At 39.1% G+C, this 18993-nt stretch overlaps 2 protein-coding genes across 6 annotated transcripts in view; one reads left to right on the top strand and one right to left on the bottom strand.

The window, feature by feature from the left end:
* Positions 1–2395: 2395 nt before the first annotated feature.
* Positions 2396–12084, top strand: psmc6 (proteasome 26S subunit, ATPase 6). Its single transcript, XM_077587562.1, has 14 exons — positions 2396–2560; positions 3026–3105; positions 3447–3486; positions 3561–3613; positions 4607–4674; positions 5729–5843; positions 7024–7111; positions 7227–7288; positions 7371–7494; positions 8761–8822; positions 11191–11311; positions 11385–11465; positions 11571–11642; positions 11722–12084. The coding sequence occupies exons 1-14, from the start codon at positions 2476–2478 to the stop codon at positions 11838–11840; spliced, it is 1170 nt and encodes a 389-aa protein (XP_077443688.1). The 5' UTR covers positions 2396–2475; the 3' UTR covers positions 11841–12084.
* A 3822-nt stretch (positions 12085–15906) lies between these two features.
* Positions 15907–18993, bottom strand: part of cgrrf1 (cell growth regulator with ring finger domain 1) — a 41620-nt gene continuing 38533 nt past the window's right edge. For 4 of the 5 annotated variants that reach the window (XM_077587911.1, XM_077587913.1, XM_077587912.1 and 1 more), the window contains 4 exons: positions 18739–18916; positions 18263–18410; positions 18064–18171; positions 15907–17844 (listed from right to left, as the gene is read on the bottom strand). In XM_077587911.1, coding sequence (XP_077444037.1) covers positions 17506–17844; positions 18064–18171; positions 18263–18410; positions 18739–18916 — 773 coding nt within the window. In that variant the 3' untranslated portion in view covers positions 15907–17505. The remainder of the gene's footprint in view (positions 17845–18063; positions 18172–18262; positions 18411–18738; positions 18917–18993) is intronic. The other variant, XM_077587914.1, reaches the window with a different exon arrangement.

Here is an 18993-nt window from a genome sequence, read left to right as displayed (position 1 = left end):
TTTTTATTTGTGCTAATTCGCCATCTATTAACAGAGTAACAAATAACTAGTGGCTATGATGTTTAATAGTACTAAAATTAGACAGATTTCCCAGAGGGGAGAGAGAACACAGAGAGCGAGAGATACTTTTTGCATGGCAACGCGCTCATAACATAACGTAAACAAATTTAAATGAATTTGGATTACGATACAGACACACTCAAAAATAAATTTAATCTAACCTTACACTAAATTTAATTCTAATTTGGTTTTACATTTTTATACCTTTCTTCTCCCGGGTTGGCTCTGTTTGTCTCGCCTCCACCCTGACTTTCAGCTGCAGTTTTTAAAAGGAACCTATCGAGAGTGGTTTGCCTTTGTCTTCCCTTCAAAATATTCCTAAAATGATGCACACAAATGTCCTTACAATAGGATAACGCACGACCACTTGCCAATGAGAAGTAGTATACTCTCGTATTATCGAGCAAGCTCCGCCATTCTGCACTGACTAACGGGGGAAAAACACTGAAAAAATGCAACGGTCCGCCGAGTGCTCATAGCGACATTACACGAGGGAGTTGCAGGGAGAAAGACAGAGCCCATGATGTTCTTATGAGCAGCCTCTCGCGTCCGTTGTATGCTCGTATATCAAAATTTGTCTCGTATCTCAATGTGAATATTCGCTCGAAATTTTACACGTATCTCAAATTGCTTCTATGTCAGGGCACTCGTATGTCGAGGTATTACTGTATTTACACATCCTCGACCTGGGGCCCCCATTGCTCTCATTATGGAGTGTGAAGGGCGTGAGGTTGACGGGGCCTGGGAGCCACTCGCCTTTTCCAGTCACCAAATGGTTCCACGTGAGCAAAGTGTAACACGTTCAACAGGGAGCTAATACTTCCTTGGTTAGCGGCGTGTCATTTTCGCATACTTTTAGAGGGCCACGATTTTACCGCATTCAGCCATCACAAACCACTCATGTTTTTGATGTCACACGCGACAGAACCAAAGTCTGGGAGGCAACAGTGGCAACTCTCAAATATTTCCAAGTTTACCACGGACATCAGACACGTCGCAGGTAAAACCGACATGGTGGCTCGCTGTCTGTCTAGAGCAGTTGCTGGTGTTGTAAAACTCATCTTAGATTATACCGCCATGACATCGAATCATGAGCAGGATGATAGCGTACGCACACTTAAATCTTCAGACTCTGGCCTAAGCGTCCAGAAGGTTCCAATTGGTAACACGGGCATGGCGTTGTGGTGCAATGTTTCCACCTGCAGTGCTAGCCCTTTGGTTCCCGCGCGCTGGCGCCGTAGGATATTTAACGCGGTCCATGGTCTCGTCCATCCCGGACGAAAGCCGTCTGCTCGATTGGTGGTGCAGAAATTCGCCTTGCAGTGCGCCTTAAATCCTTATGCGTTCCTGGGAGGTGTTTCGACCACGTTAATGTAGAAATGGTTGGGCCACTTCCCACGTCGCATGGATTTACACGGATGCTCCCCATGGTTGAAAGAACTACTCATTGGCCCGAGGCTGTTCCGTTGTCTTCCACGGCCACGGTAGATGTGGCAAGAGCATTTATAGGGACATGGGTCACGCGTTTTGGGACTCCCCGTCGGATTTGTTGTCAGACAGGGGTTTGCAGTTCACGTCAGAGTCATGGGGCGTAATTCCCAGCAGCATGGCGCTTAAATTGCATAGGACCACCGCATACCACCCGCAGGCAAATGGGCTCTCCAAACACTTTCATCCCAATGAAAGCATCCCTTGGTGCAAGCTTGGTTGACAGAGACTGGCTGGATAGGCTTCGATAGGTACTCCTGGGCCTGAGGTGTGCACCCAAAGAGGATCTGCAGTCCCTGTCCACATAATTTGTCTATGGGCAAGTTTTGCGCATGCCAGCGGATTTTGTTTCCTACGCTACGACTCCTGTACCGACCTGGATTTGAACCCAGGACTCCCACTGTGAGGCCGACAAGCTAACCACTCACTCACCGGGCCACTCCGGCCCAGAACATATTTCTGGTTTTATTCATTTTAATTTTATTGACATTTTGTATATTTTCTCATTTTTTGTTTTTGATACTGGATTGATTTTTTGATCAACAAAAATAGTCATGTACGCTATAAAGGGTTAAAGCACAACCAAAAATAGTACATTTGTAAAACCCCTATATGTCATATTGATTGTTTTTTTGGTGCTGTATATATATATTATATATATATATATATATATATATATATATATATATATATATATATATATATATATATATATATATATATAAATAAATAAAATTGTATCATTTTGCATTTATTATATATATTATAAATGGAAATGCAAAATGATACAATTATATAGTATTATAATATAATAATCATACATACGAAGTGTTGTAACATGGCCAGGTTTCTAGGGGTCCTACACTAGCTCTGGCAGCACAAACACCCGCTGACGCTGTTGATACCCAGAATCCATTGCAAAGCATCATGGCAGACAGCAGGGAGAAAGCGCTACAAGATTACCGTAAAAAATTGCTGGAACATAAAGAAGTTGACGGGCGGCTAAAAGAATGTATGTACCAATTTAACATGTTACACATTAGAAGCACGTACACGTTGTGTATTGTGTTAATTTAAATGATAGAATTGCAGAACCGGAATCTGTTAGCCTGCTGGCTAGCTAATGCTTTGTCATGCAGTGAGCATCCTAGTACATTTGAGTAAGAGCACAAAATACCGAGATGCTAACTTGGTGTAAACAAGCCCAGTTATTTTGAATATAATATTTACAGGTTGACTCGCGCTAGTTGTTAATAAGTATATGAATGAACGTGCGTAACGTCACCTGACCGTCATCGTTCTTATGGATTTTGTATTATGTGTACCTAATTCCTAATTCAACAATGCTAGCCGGTTAGCCGGGTGCCCTAAGAGGAAATTTAATGGGGGCTGTTTCGTATAAGTTGTTTTGTTTTGCATTGTATTTCTAGCGCATTACTTTGATGTTAAAATGTCTCCCCGCCCCGTTTTATTTTAGTGAGAGAACAACTACGGGAACAAACGAAACAATATGAAAAGTCAGAGAACGATCTCAAAGCTCTTCAGAGTGTTGGTCAGGTAAGAGGGCCCTTTACGATCCTAAATTATTCATGCCTTTGTGTGAAATATTCAAAAGGTTAAAAACAAATAGTAGCACAAACCCCACACTGTTTAAATAGTTTTATTTTGTGTTAGAAGTATTGTATATTATGCTTACATCCGTTAAGTTTAATCATATTGGTACTAAATACCATGGTCATTGATCATCTGTTTTATTTTTATTTTTTAAATTGTGAACATTTACAATGTGTCAAATAGAAATGTTATGATTGGTTGAAACTGTCCTCCAACTCTATGGACATTAGGAGAAACTGTTGTCTTACATAGGGCTTCACCACATGAAATGCTTCTGTCTGTAGATTGTTGGAGAAGTTCTCAAACAGCTGACAGAAGAAAAATGTAAGTTCACGGTTTAGTCATATTTATATGTTAAACTAATTGATGACACTCGTGTCTGCATTTTAAAATTACAGTCATTGTCAAGGCCACAAATGGTCCTCGTTATGTGGTTGGATGCCGTAGACAGGTGAGCATCCCACATACACACACACACACACATTAATGTTAACTAAATCGGGGGATAAAACAATCAAAGTAATTATCGTTCAACAATTTTTGTCAACAGAATTAATGAAAAATTTCAATAAAAGTCTCAATTTAAGCTGTTATTAGATTTTCCGAACACAAAAAAGAACGGGTGCGTTAATGCGATGTGAAGCCTCGTTCCAGACCAACGTTCAGGAGACAAAGAAGGTAATGAGAACAGCTAATCATTTCGCAGGGATAGCGGTAGAGTGACACATGCAATATATATATCTCATCTCATATCATTTTCTGAATGCTTTATCCTCACTAGGGTTGTGGGGGGTGCTGGAGACTATCCCAGCTGACTCCGGGGAAGAGGCGGGGGACGCCCTCAATCGGTGGCCAGCCGATCGCAGGGCACAAGGAGACGGACAACCATGCACACTCACCCATACCTGAGGGCAATTTAGAGTGTCCAATCAGCCTACCATGCATGTTTTTGGAATGTGGGAGGAAACCGGAGCACCCGGAGGAAACCCACACATGCCCAGGGAAAACATGCAAACTCCACAAAGATGGACATGACCTGGATTGGACCCCAGAGCTGTGAGGCCAACCTTGCTAACTTCTTGCGCCACCGGGCCGCATGTATATGTAGGTATATGTGTGCATAAATTATATATATTGATTAGAGCGACATCTATTCAAGCCAGTTGTGGCGACATATATAAATAAATGTATAAAATTTCATAATGTCCTTAAATGATCTATTGATCAGCACGATCGGAAAACTCAGATTCATTTTGGCAGCCTAGTTGGAAGACATGATGAAAGCGAACCTGCGACGTGGCCCACGACAAAAAAATGAGTTGTTCTAGATCCCTGTTGTAAAGTTAAGCTTACTGCTTTCGCCAGTAATTTGCTCTTTATTTATTCTGTTTTACTCAACTGATGACCCAAAAATATGTTTCCTTCATTCTCTTATTGTTTCTAGTTGGACAAGTCACAACTGAAGCCAGGTACTCGAGTGGCTTTGGATATGACTACACTGACTATAATGAGGTAGGCTGTACATTTTAATTCCAAATGCAAACTGAAAAATTCTCACTATTTGGTACTAATGTACTATATCTTGAGCTGAAGGCATATGTAAAACTAGTTAAGGTATGGTTACTTCTTAGTGCATTTGCTATTCATCCCAAGTTAACAATTTTTAGACAAAACATTTTTTGTAATGTTTTCAAATTTTTTTCATGAAATGGGAAAACTCCTTTATATCAAGTAAGAAAAGAAATACAGGGTGATTTGTAGATATTGCTAAATGCCTGGGATTTGTGTGAAAAGGCCTAATACCATATAAGCAACCTACTAATAAATGAAAAGTAAAAAATTATAAACTCATTTTCTACCATAACTACTCTTTTAATAGAAATAGAAAAGTCATTGAGAAAAATATTTAATTTGAATAATAGCTCGCCACTTCGGGGATTGACTATCGCAACTTCACCACATAGCGGCCTTGATCCGCCAGATATATATGAAAAGTTTATAGAAGTGCTTTCAAGTGATTAATTTTTTTTGATTGAATTAATCACATGCTTCCCTTGTTAACTCCCAATTAATCGATTTAAAAAAAATAATGCCAAGATGATTGTTTTGTGTTTTAAATACACTTATCCTTTAAGTAGTTGACAAATGGTTCAACTTCCACGTTGATCTGCCTCGACGTCCCGCCATCCTCGCTGGCCAAACTGCTGTTTTCCGACAAGCCCAATTCCATCCGCTGTAATGTAGTCGGGGGCTCGCAAAGTAAAAAATATTAACGTTTTTAATCTCGTCCTCTTACTTGAAATGACAAAATGTGTTATAATAATAATAATAAATGATTGCTATTATTTAAGACTTGTTTTTTTGCCGTCGTGGGTGTCGTTCGTGCAACGACCCCACCCCTACACAATTTTGTCTTAAGTTGTCGCCCTCCCCATTAGCCGGTCCGCGAGAAAATAGAAAGAGCTTTACCGGTCCGCGTTGAGAAAAAGGTTGGGGACCACTGGCCTATAGTACACTGAGTTATGAGTCTGTGCTCAGCGTGTTTTTTTTAATTTTTTTAATTGAGGTATCTTCCACGAGAGGTGGACCCGCTGGTCTACAACATGTCTCATGAAGACCCTGGGAGCGTCTCCTACTCTGAAATTGGTGGATTGTCAGAACAAATCCGTGAGCTGAGGGAGGTAAAACAATTACTCCTACTATAACTAAACAAGTATATCTTTAGATTTAGAAAGATGGTTTGGAATCACATTGCACTTGACTGTGAGTATGAGTTTACGTATGACTCCATATTTGTGATGAGACACTACTGTGGTCACTTAATGAACTGTTATCTCTCAACATATTTTTTTCCTCCTTGAAGCACTTTGGTAAACAAAAACAATGCAGGAGTAAATGCAGAACTGTAGTCATTCTTTTATAACATATCAGATATTATGTGATGATTATGCAACGAAAAAAAGTGGGGAAAAATGGGCTCTTTGCAACCAATCAATCAATCAAAAGGCTTTATTGTCATTATACACAGCTGCGTATAACGAAATTAGTGCGTTGCATTATGTACCGTATTTAACATAACATAATAACATAATCGGACATAGGGCTTGTCTGGCCCACTCTGATATAAAGAGTTCGGCGTTCAACATGCTAGGCTCCTCTGTTAGTAAGAGTTGTGTATTCCAAGAACTTGATTAGCAATCCATTAGCAAAGCTGTTAAATTGTGTTCGATCCATGGCTTCAGTCGATTTTCCAAGCGTTCACACTCGCATTGTGTTGTCATTCACGTCCGGCATTTCCTCTGTATAGCTCTAATATGCTGTTTCTTTGAGTGTTGAGAGTTTTTGAGGGTTAAAAGCGCTGCGAGCATACGGAAGTAAAATGCCTTGTCACTCCCCTGGGATGTTTTGAATGGATTTAGCGTAATTTTTGGAATGCGCGGGGAGGATATTTTTAGGGGGAACGTCCGTTGGGTTGATCGCAATAAGTAGTGTGCCGGCGAGAAATAAAACCAGTCACTCAAGCGGTCGGCCATACAAAAATTGAATTTAGTGCACAGAGAAGGCGCACCGACTGATTGGGCGCATCGTCCATTTTAGAGAAAATAGGTGTGAAAATACGGTAATCCAATTTAGTCTAGTTAAATCGGCACATTTCTTTACCTTCATTAATACCAATTCATTTTGAATATTGACATTTGGTTCTATTCCTCCTCTTTTATGTTAGCCATTTTATCCCTTTGTTTGGCTTGACAAATTGGTTCATAAATTAAAGAATTAATAGATGTTGTATTATTTAGTCATGATATGTAAAGTTTCTCATCCTTAACGTCAGTTTCATGATGCTTTGATATTTTTTGGCAGGTGATTGAGCTGCCCCTGACCAACCCTGAGCTTTTCCAGAGAGTTGGAATAATACCTCCTAAAGGCTGCCTTCTCTATGGTCCTCCAGGTAAATTATTTTTTATGTTTTGCAGCCACTGTTCTTATAAGTATGGTAATTATTTTTGTCTTTTTAACATTTTTGTAACATTTTAATTTTTTAAGAGTCATTGCTTCTGTCATAGGTACTGGGAAGACTCTTCTAGCAAGGGCTGTTGCAAGTCAGCTGGACTGTAATTTCCTCAAGGTGAGTGTCCAAGTGGTCACTCTGGCATATAGCCAGTTAACTAATAATAATAATACCGGTGGTGCGTGTACACACCCTGCAGGTTGTGTCCAGCTCCATTGTTGACAAATACATAGGTGAAAGCGCCAGGCTCATCAGGGAGATGTTCAACTATGCCAGGGATCATCAACCTTGCATCATCTTCATGGATGAGATTGATGCCATCGGTGAGGAACGCCGATTCTTTGCTTAAAGCGCTTATTTAGTTCTTTTATTAGGAACATATTAACTATTTATTATTTTTTTAAATAAAAATGTGTGTCTGGTCTACATTAACCTCAATATTTTGAGGGATTGATGTAGTCACATGAATAAGTGGTCACATAAATAAGCAGGTACAAAGTAACTAAATCAATCAAATCAATCAAAAGCCTTTATTGTCATCATACACAGCTGCGTATAACGAAATTGGTGGCGCTACTCCACAAAGTGCGTTTTCCCAGTAAAAAAAAACAACAAATAAGTAATATAAAAAGTCACAACCTGGCAAGGTAAATTCTAAAATATTGCACAATCTTATTGCACACCCCGAAGTTATTGCACAGAAGGGATTGTGTGTCGTGCTAACGCAAGTTCAGAGTCCTGATGGCTGTGGGAAAAAAACTGTCCCTAAGTCTATTTGTCCGTAATTTGTGAGACCTGTAGCGTGTGACAGAGGGCAGCAGCTGGAACAGGTTGTAACCAGGGTGGTATGGGTCCCTAACAATGTTCCCGGTTATGCTGAGGTAGTGAGGGCAGAGAGCAGCCGATGATCTTCTGGGCGGTGTTGATCACTCTCTGCATGGCTTTTCTATCTGCTGCCGTACTTCCAGCGTACCACACTGTAATGCAGTATGCCAGGATGCTCTCCACAGTGGCTCTATAGAAGGTTACCAGAAGCTTAGTGTCCAAGTTGTTCCTCCTGAGTACCCTGAGGAAATGGAGTCGATTCTGGGCCTTCTTCACTACTGCCGTGGTGTTTGTAGACCAGGAGAGCTTGTCCGTGACATGCAACACCAGGAATTTGAAGGACTGGACCCTGTCTACGCATACTCCATTTATGAGGAGTGGGGCCAGATCTGTGTTGCGTTTGCAAAAGTCCAGGATTATTTCTTAGTTTTCGTGGTGTTTAGTGTGAGATTGTTCACCAAACACCACGAAGACAGTTTGTTGACCTCATGTCAAACCCGTGTACAAATGCTTTAATTTAATAAATGCTAATGATATTGATTCATTATGTAACATGTATGCATTTAGTTCACCCTCATTTTTTATTAATTAATGCTCTGTGGCATGGAGGCTATCTACCTATCATAAGCCACGCAGGCACATTGTGATCAGATCTTTCAAATCTGTCTTAAAATATTTTAAATGAATAGTCTGTTACATTAGTATTGTTGTACTTTAGGCTGTGAAGTTTATCATGAATATTTTAACTATAAAATAATTTCCAGGTGGTCGACGTTTCTCTGAGGGAACATCAGCTGACAGAGAAATTCAGAGGACATTGATGGAGGTATGGTAGTGATTCTAGACTTCTTTTGTTTGTATATTTGCAAGCTCACATAGGCTCCATTAAAGCAACGGTAATCTTTTAGTATGAATGACTCCTGTTATAGATGGTTGCTCAAAGAATCCCAACATGCAAATCATGAAGTTTACAGAACTATGCTAATGGTGCAAATAATGTTTAAACACAAAAAATGACATTTTTGGCCCCATCAGGTGCACGCGAGTTTTCTTGTGCCTCTCCAATGACATTGCCATCTCTGTTTCTTTCCATTTTGTTCATGGAATCACGCATAAAGATTCAAAAAAAACTTCTGGGATCAAAAAAAGTTAATATACTGCTTTGCGCAAACTTCAAAGTGGCCTTTTACATTTTAGATGACTCTTTGCCTGAATTCCATTCTTTTGCCTATATTATAATTGCTTTGGACTGTTACTTTTCTTTAGTGTATTCTTTCTGATATAGTTACAATGAAAACTTCATTTTATATGTCCAATTATAGATAACAGGTAAACCACAGCAAAATTAAGTACCTGGGTTGTTTTTTATATTTTTTTACTGCTGCACTTTTGGCGATGCCGGCTAAAGTCTCGTTTCCGTTCATGGGCAGCTAGCCCACATGTTAATCATCTAATAAATACCTGTATATTTTATTGCAATTCTGCCCAAAAACAAACCAACTCGTTGGCTACACGAAGCAAAACGATCGTGTGGGAAATATTTGAATTAAATCAATAATTTTAGACTACTTACTGGCTGATAGACTTCTTTATATCTCTTCAATTCACTCAGTTCACCGCTCATTCAGAAAGGCAAAAAATGATGCTTACATTATCTCACAAAAGTGAGTGCACCCCTCTCAATTTTTTAATATATCTTTTCATAGGATACCACTGAAGAAAAGGCACTTAGAATGTAAAATAGTTACTGTAGAGCTTGGATAATAACAGAAATTTAGTATCGTATTTACTCGCATATAAGATGCTTTTGTCGAACAAAAATGACTGAATCGAGGGTACGGCTTATATGCGCATAAAAACGACATGCACGAAACTGCAAGTTGACGACTCCATGACACGATGACATCACGACGCAATGGCGCTGTGATATCATGACGCAATGGCGCCGTGACTCCATGACTCTAGTGCAGTGGTTCCCAAACTATCTTACCTGACGCCCCCCTTCTTGCTTCCAATAGACCCGCACGCCCCCCCTCCCACTTCCTCTTTTGCTCATGTGAACTTATTTTATTTTATTGCATTTATTTCTTAGCATTGTTCAGGAAAACAGATCTCTGTTAATAGAAAACAGGTTGGACCGTTGGAGTGACTGCTATAATCATATTTTGCATGTATTTAATGGCAGATATTTGTTCTTTGATTTTATTATTCTTATAATCTATTTAAACATTTTTTTAGCAGATGACTTCACGCCCCCCCTTGAATTCTCTTTACGCCTCCCTAGGGGGGCGCGCCCCCCAGTTTGGGAACCACTGCTCTAGTGAATGCGGCCGATACGGTCATTTATTTCAAAATAGATAAAACGCTAAACAAAATTAATTTTAATGTCTATGAATGAAATTCAAGAAAAAAACGTACGTATCTTGCATAAAATGTGAAAAAACATTTCTTTTTTCAAATTGAATAATTTGATATTTTGCATTTACAAAGACAGGCATATTAACTTCCTTATTATATTGACCCTAATAATGTGCTTTTGTTTCATACAGTATCTCAGAAATACCACTTGTGATGTTTTTTCTTAAGATTTTCTTTTCAAAGTAACATTTGTATTGCCTATTAAAACCATGAATATGGAGGTGAAAATTGGGAGTCAAGGGTGCGCCTTATACGCGAGATATTGTAAAATTCAACGGTTTTAAGGATGCGGCTTATACGCGGAGGCAGCTAATATGCGAAAAAATATGGTACTTTCACTATCAAAGTGTCATTTCTTCTGTGTTGTCCCATGAAAATATAATTTAAAAAAAATGCGGAAATAAGGGGATATACTGAGTTTTGTTAGATACTGTATATTGGCAGTGTTCTTGTTGTAACAATTTCCTACACAACACTGAACCATTTTCTGATAAAACGGCTGAATTTCTCCGGAGGAAAAAAAACTACACGCTGGCTCCCACAGTAATGAAAATAATAAAAGATATTAAAAGGAATATTATTATGGGTTGTGGGTCGCCAAAGTCCAATCTAATGAGTTCAGGAAAATAACCCCCTCCCAACGTGATAGTGGGCCTTTGAAGGTCTATGGATAGGTAAAATAAACGTGTTTTTTAAATTTTTCCTAAAGACCATGTGCATCGCTGGCTAACAATAAAGTCAAGAATGTGAACAGCTGATTTCTGCTTTCTTCCCAGCTTCTCAACCAGATGGATGGCTTTGATACACTACACAGAGTTAAGATGATCATGGCAACTAACAGACCTGATACACTTGACCCTGCCCTGCTGCGACCAGGCCGACTTGACCGCAAAATTCGTAAAACATTCTTCTAATTGCATTTTTTTTGCACAGAAGAATATCAATGCTAACACATTCACATGCTCTCCAGACATCGAACTGCCCAATGAACAGGCCCGTCTGGACATCCTCAAAATTCACTCCAGTCCCATCACCAAGCATGGAGAAATAGGTCAGCAAACTGATGTTTGTCTTTATATTGGCATCACCGCCCCTTAAATTGTCCGCCAACCAATCCTTGTTCCTATCATACGCTTGTTTTTTTTCTTTTCTTCAGATTATGAAGCTATTGTGAAGCTGTCCGACGGTTTCAATGGAGCTGATTTAAGGAATGTTTGCACAGAAGCAGGTTAGACATTCACCATAATTACCAATGTCTGCACACCAAAGCTACATCTTAGTCCCATGTGCGCTTCATATGTTTTCAGGTTTATTTGCCATTCGTGCCGACAGAGAATATGTCACCCAGGAGGACTTCATGAAAGCTGTGCGAAAGGTGGCTGATTCAAAGAAACTGGAGTCCAAGCTTGACTACAAACCTGTATAGATTCTATGTTTTCATCATTAAAATTCCTTGATTTCATTGTATGCGTATGACGAGAAGAAAAATCTATTCTTCATGTTTGTGGGAGCAACATTTGGATAAAGTATATTGTCATCTATCAAAGTTACTTTTACTGTTTTACAGTTGCCAAAGTACTGAAAGATGTTGACCGCTTCTGTTTTCCCATGCAACACTTGTATAAAACAAAAAAACTTCATATATGGCAATAAATAATTGTTTGAATTTATTATTTTCTATACATTTTTTAAACAGTTTGAACTTGATCTAATCTTGTTTTAATGCCAATTAACATTAATTATTTTAGGGACTAATTATACTTATGAAATTGAAAGGAGAAAAAAAACCTTCACCAACACTGCATAATATTCTTTGTTCATTCAGTGAAAGGTGTCATGTTTTTCTATGAACAGGAAACCTGGAGCTTATCCTAGCTAACTGTCAATCACCATCCTAACAACTTAATAAAAAAAATAGATTTTCACAGCTGCCAATCAACCACATAAATGGAGACTGCAAATATTTACAATGACAGTCGCAATAAACACCAAATACACAGTAAATTTTTTTTTAAGGGAAAGTACTTATCAAATTATAAGTTACCGTATTTTCCGGACTATAAGTCACACTTTTTTCAGTTTGGCTGGGCCTGCGACTAATATCAAAGTGCGATTTTGTATGCCTTTTTGTCCCCTCTGACCATGACAGCCTGTTCCGTTTTTTTTTAAACAGATGCCTATTTTGTCTGTTTCTTTCTATTTTAGGGTTGTTACTTTAACGTATGTTTGTTCTTGGTTTCTGATCTAATGGAAAAAAGCCCTCCCAAACGTGCAACTTATATATTTTTTCCTCTTAATTCTGCATTATTTGGCCGGTGAGACTTATAGTACGAAAAATACGGTAAACATGCAACTTCTTTTGAATGTTAAGATGCAAACATTTCAAATAACACAACAAAAGAAAACGAGTCAGTTTATGTGGAAAAAAACATCTCGTGTCTCATCATAAATGACACTTGGATTTGAAAGACATGAATGTTTCATGGCCTGCTAGGCTACTAGCCTGGAACAATTTGAAATCTAGTGTGGAAGTTTATTAAAATGGACCAATACAAGGTTCCAACCAGAGAAAGCTGGAGCCAGAGGGATGAAGAGCACTGTTAATCATTCAAATCATACCTGTGAGACCTCAAGTTCAAGATGTATCAAAATCAAAACTGGTGCAACAAAAAAAAGTTTTTTTAATTATTCTGATATATGTTTTAATAGAGCACCTGTTGGTTTAAAAATCGGATTGCTTTGTTCTTATTCTTGGAGAAGACACTATCTAAAATTGCAACTCCCAGTGGCAGTAGCTCTCCACTTATTTGTTTTTCGTGTTTTACAGCCTTTATCTTTTTTATTACATTTTAATATTTCTTAACATGTTCGTTTTTACTTTACTTTGTACTTTATACTTTTTAGTTTAATGTTTTTACAACATTCTTTGTTCTGTTTGCCTGGCTTCTTTCTGCTACTTCTTTTTTGGAACCATTCAGCAATGCCTACGCTGTCATAGACACGTGAACAATACGCAGCAGAAGGAGCAACACCTCAATGCCACTGGAAATCCGGAGCTGGACAAAAGTGCCGGGAGAAGAAGCGACGCTTCAGACCAACTATTCCATCTATTATTATGGGGAAAGTGAGATCCCTCCCCGATAAGATGGAAGAGCTGTCGGCGCTTACCAGGCCGGAAACGGAGTCGAGGGGTTGTACTCTTCTACTGTTGATTCTTCAGCTCCAAATTACTGAGGGACTGTGCGGATAAGCTTGGAAGAGTGACTGCATATTTTCAACCTCGGTCACAGTCTGCAGAAGTTCCCCATGTTGTGGAAGACTTCCTGTGTGTGGTTCCAGTTTTATACAACTCTACAAGGTCTTTTTCTTGTGTCTGTATCCGTTTTTGCTACTGCAACCAAGATGGCGCCGTTCAAATGGCAGCCGGTAGCGGTATCTCCGTCCGTTCTTGTTCGTTTTGCGTTTTTGCTGCTTTTCTGTCTTTTTTGATTGCATTTTGGTATTTCTTAATGATTTCCCAGGAAGACTCGGCCCCACCCGTCACGTGGCTAGGTTTCTTTGTGCTAGTCCTAGACGTCTTTGGAGCCATTCAGCCGTGCCTCTGCTGGACGATAGTGCCGGGAGAAGAGGCAACACTCCAGACCGAGCATTCCATCATTGTTATGGGAGCGTGAGATCTCTCCCCGGTCAGATAGAGGAGCTACCGGTGCTTGCTGGGCTGCTTGTGTGCTTGTCGAAGAAGAACGAAGCGGTGGGGAGATTCGTGTCGTATCATCCAATGCTCCTTCGTAATGTTCCCCATAGTTTTCTATTTTTTCCTATAAATCTACAACCAGGAACCCAAAAAACGCAATTTTCTTCTTGATTTTGGATGGGAACTTTGGCGTTGCAGTCCCAGGGGTCATCAAAATTTAATTTTGGGGCTTAAATCTATTTTTCCCCATTGAAATATTAAAAATTTCTCACACTAAGCGCCAATATAATTTTCACCCAATTATTGAAATATATTTTAATTCCTTAAAGTGGCGTACCGATGCATTTTGCACCATAGAGCAAGTTCTAGACGGTACACCCCCTCAATGTCAGAACTCAATTATAAAGGCAACCAAATGTGATAAATTTAGCGAGTTACACACCAATTTTCTTTTGAATATTTGTAAAATATTAAAAACTGGATTTAGAAATATATTGCAATAATTTTCAATTATTGATTTCTATGCTGAAAATGTAAATATATTTTCTGCGGCCTATATCAAAATACATTTATTTTGCGAAACAAATATATTTCTGACAAAAAAAATATTTTGTACTAGCATTAAACCTTGGAGTGTTCCCTCCCAATGATGATAGACATTCAAATATTTTAAACTAGAATTAAATGCTCATGCTTCAGTAGGCGGTCATTGGCAGCCAATGAGTTAATTGTCAAAACTGAAGAATTAATTGTCTTTCAGGATTTTCTTTGCAACATATAAACTGGTAAAATTGTGCAAATCAATATTTTCTTTTTGATTGATGTGTGGTGACTACTCTACTTCCAGTGTTTTGACTGTATAGTATTGTTTAGTTGGCCCTTGATTTCCTATTAAAGCTGAATGTCCAGTCACATCACTAATGAAACATTTCAAATGAGCATTGGGTAGACACTAGTAATACAAATGTCAATTTGGGATACTCGCAAGAAGTGCTATAAATATCTGCACCATATTTCAGCATCTCTTTGCACATTCCTTCAGATTTTACAGTCACGACTGTGGTGCATACAGTTGCCATAAGCACTAAGAGCTGTTAAAATTCTTACACTGTTTAAACTGTTCTTTTGCACGACTTCACTTTTCCTACACTTGTCATGAGCATATATCCTCTGTTGTTAGTACATACTGTTTATTCTTTTTTTGTGTGTGTGCAAATTATATCACTTTTCCTATCTATTTGTTTGTGCTGCGTACAGTTGTCATAAGCATACAGTCGTACCTCGACTTACGAAATTAATTGGTTCTAGAACTTTTTTCGGAACTTGAAAATTTTGTAAGTAGAGGTGTACTTTATATGTAAATTCTCTAATTCGTTTCACGGTCCTCAGACAACTGCCAACTAAACCCTTTAAAATTGGTCAGTGTCCCAATTTTGTATGAAAGTTGTGAGGAAACACACAAAAATGAGAGAAAATTAGAAGGAAGTGATTTATTGTCTTAAAATAAATAAAGCATAAGAAAATGTGCCCTGCACTGCTGAAATAGTTCCCTCCACGGCTGTTATTATGGCAGACGTAATACCCGTGTTTGTCCGCCAGATAACGGCAAGAGCCCGTTCTACCAGGGCCTAAAGCCGTCCACTTTGTACAGTGGTACCTCTACATACGATCTTAATTTGTTCCGGGACTGAGCTCGTATGTCGATCTTCTCGTAACTCGAGCGAACATTTCCCATTGAAATGAACTAAAATCAAATTAATTCGTTCCAATCCTCTGAAAAAACACCAAAAACAGGATATTGGATTGGAAAAATGTTTTATTTCTTCTAATTCACCATCTATTAACAAAGTAACACATAACTAGTGTTTTAATACTACTAAAATGTGTTTAATAGTACTAAAATTATACGGATTTCGCGAAGGGGAGAGAGAATCGCACAGAGAGGGCGGCAGCGCACTGGTAACCGGACAAACAAATTTGAATTAACTTGGATTAATATATACAGACACTCAAACATACGTTTAATGTAACTTTACACAAAACAGAATTCTAATTTAGTTTGAATTTTTTTTACCTTCGTTCTGGCCGGGTTAGCTGTTTGCCACCCCCCTCCACCCTCACGTTCGCTATCGATGGGCTGTTTGCTGTTGTATTCCCGTCAAAATATTCCGAAAATGATGCACACAAATGTCCTCACAATAGGATAACGCACGACCACTTGCCAACGAGAAGTAGTCTTGAATGAGTGATCGCGGGAGCTAACTGGCTAAGAAATGAATAACAGGAAATGCAACAGCTCAGCCTACCCACGTACTGATTGTGGGTAATGAAGTTATATTCTGAGACAGGGTGCCATTGGCTATCGGTGTTGTGTGCACGAGTGTACTTAATTACCCAGAAAGCCCTCTTTTTGCCCGCGCATGGGCGTTGTGCGTATTCTGGTCCATGTGTAGGAGAAACTCGTGTGAATAAATCGTTCAGTGCTCGTAGATATCTGTTATACACGAAAGAGATGCAGCAAAAAAAGACAGTGCGCTACAATGATAAACAGCCTCTCATGTCATGGCCACCTGGCTTTCTCGCATGTCTAAATTTTTCTCGTATCTAGAGCGAATTATTTGCTAGAAATTTTCCTTGTATCTCGAGCATCTCGTGGGTAGAGCTGCTCGTATGTAGAGGTACCACTGTACTACATTTTAGACTTTTACCTGTTCCCTATGTGTGTTTTTCAAATGCATTTACCTTTGGGGGATTCCGTAACTTGGATCTTTTTCGTATCTCGAGCCACTCATTTGCATATAAAAAATTCAGAACCTGAAAATTTCTTACCTAGAGGCATTCGTAAGTAGAGGTATGACTGTATTTCTGTTATTGGTGCAGTGTAAATGATCACATTCTTTAATCTTTCATCTGTTCTTTCACACATTGCGTCAGTGCTGCATACACTTGTGATAATTGTTGATCTAGCTGTGAATTTAATCTTGGCCTTTGACAGTAAACTCATTTTGCCTTGTCAAAAAGTGAGTAATTTGAAGCATTTCATAAAACCACTCATCTCGTTTAAATTTGAGGCAATAAAACATTTCAAAGCTGTTACATTTTGTTTTAAATATTACAGTTCCAGATAAAAATAATACTCTAATGTTCAAACATTTACATATTTGGGCTTCTATTTGTTGCATGATACATTTGGGGGCGGTTGTAGATCATTTGAACTTGTATACCCCATCATTGAGGTGTCCCATTTTTTAAACACTGTGTTTCTTAAAGGCAGAAAGTTGACGTTGAAATTGACTTGTTGTGTATTATTGACATTACTATCCATCATAAAACAACTAGTTGAACCTCTGCTAAGACTGATATTTACATAATTTCTGCCAGGGGTTGTACATATAGTTCATTGTTGGGATGCAGCTGGAGGAAGAGTAAGAGTAAAGGACTCTTGGATGAAAGCCCTACAAATGGGGCATTGTTGGAAATGAAATGCACAGCTGTTACACACACAAGCATGTCTGCAGGGAAGCAACACCCTGTTGATTGCTGCATTCTGACACACCACACAGTCTCTGCCCCGCCCCTCTGACCAGTCTTCATCGTCTTGCTCGCCATCATCCTCTACCAGTGATGTTGGTTCTTCCTTAGCTTCCTCTTCACGCTCTGGCCCACTGGGATTTGTAATCAGGTCAGCATCAGGATGACCAGATTGACAGCTGCTGTTTGCTGACATGAAGAGAGCCTGCAGGAGGGTTCAAACATTCATTCATTTTTCTGAACTGCTTATCCTCACAAGGGTCAAGGGGTGCTGAAGTCTGTTCAGCAAACAATAATCTCAATTTGATTAATCTTGGAAATGTTTAAAGATAATATTAAAATAAAAGATGCTTACCAGTGCATTTCAATAACTGGTGCAAATTAAAGAGAAGGAACAACTTGCCAAATTGACAACATAACATACCTTTAACTCGTACACGTTCCCTTGTGAAGTGAGAAGGTACTGGAAGAGGATCCTTGCAGAAAGATTGTGTTGATGATCTGGTACGTGAATTACAGTGACTTTGGCAACCTGAAAGATTCCAGAATTGGGTTTCCCCCGAGATGAGGTTTACATCCTTATTATTGCTGAAAACTGATGGTGATATATTCTGGCAACTCACAATATTGTATGAGTCTCTGGCTTTTTTTTCCGCTAAGGTTAACACTGCCACCAGAGGATAGCGCTGTCTGGGCATTGGGCCGAAATCGTTGATTCCTTGATCAGCTGGAATATGAGTGAAAAATTCTTCTCTGTCATCACTGCCAATTCTTAATAATAAATGTGTCAAAGAGCCAAACAGATCTTGTACAGAAATAATTGAAAAAGGGTAAACAAAAGACAGCTCCATTAAAGTTTCCTCAATTTTAATGGTTTGTGATTCTCGATCAGGAATTCTATGATGAAAAATTACATTTCAGGATATATTGGCTGCAGGCCAGTGTTTATGGCAGAGGGGCACATTTCTTTGGGGGTGCAAATGAGGCTTAATCCTTGGTATTAAAGGGCCACTCATCAGAATAGACAAAACAAGAACTAGAAATATGACCACTTCATGTAAGTTGTTTATGGTGCAAAATCGCATCTATAAAAGGATACAAGAAAGTCTCTAAGTGCTGATAAGACCGGTGCAGTGCCTCTCGGAAATGACGCGGGGTGGAAAACCTGGGGCCAGAATGGTGGGTCTGCAATGCTCGCTGCAGGACACTGACCTCACAACCCCAAAAACAGCTCAAGACACATGGCTCCAAGCAAGATGCCTTCAGCCCCATGCCATCTGTAGAATTCATTGTTATTTTTTTAAATCACAAACTACAGTGCATAGCATACTGACCCAACTAGCACTTTGCTAAA

This window comes from Stigmatopora argus, chromosome 19 (assembly GCF_051989625.1).
Source record: "Stigmatopora argus isolate UIUO_Sarg chromosome 19, RoL_Sarg_1.0, whole genome shotgun sequence".
In the NCBI taxonomy this organism is placed as follows: domain Eukaryota; kingdom Metazoa; phylum Chordata; class Actinopteri; order Syngnathiformes; family Syngnathidae; genus Stigmatopora; species Stigmatopora argus.
Note: the sequence above shows the minus strand (reverse complement) of the source record. Positions and strands in the feature narration are given on the sequence as shown.

Bases quoted from the DNA above. Each gene is read 5' to 3' on its own strand.
- psmc6 (XM_077587562.1), top strand. From the start codon at position 2,476: ATGGCAGACAGCAGGGAGAAAGCGCTACAAGATTACCGTAAAAAATTG. The intron at 3,106-3,446 runs GTAAGAGGGCCC...TTCTGTCTGTAG, and splicing joins CTCTTCAGAGTGTTGGTCAG to ATTGTTGGAGAAGTTCTCAA. The intron at 3,487-3,560 runs GTAAGTTCACGG...TTAAAATTACAG, and splicing joins ACAGCTGACAGAAGAAAAAT to TCATTGTCAAGGCCACAAAT.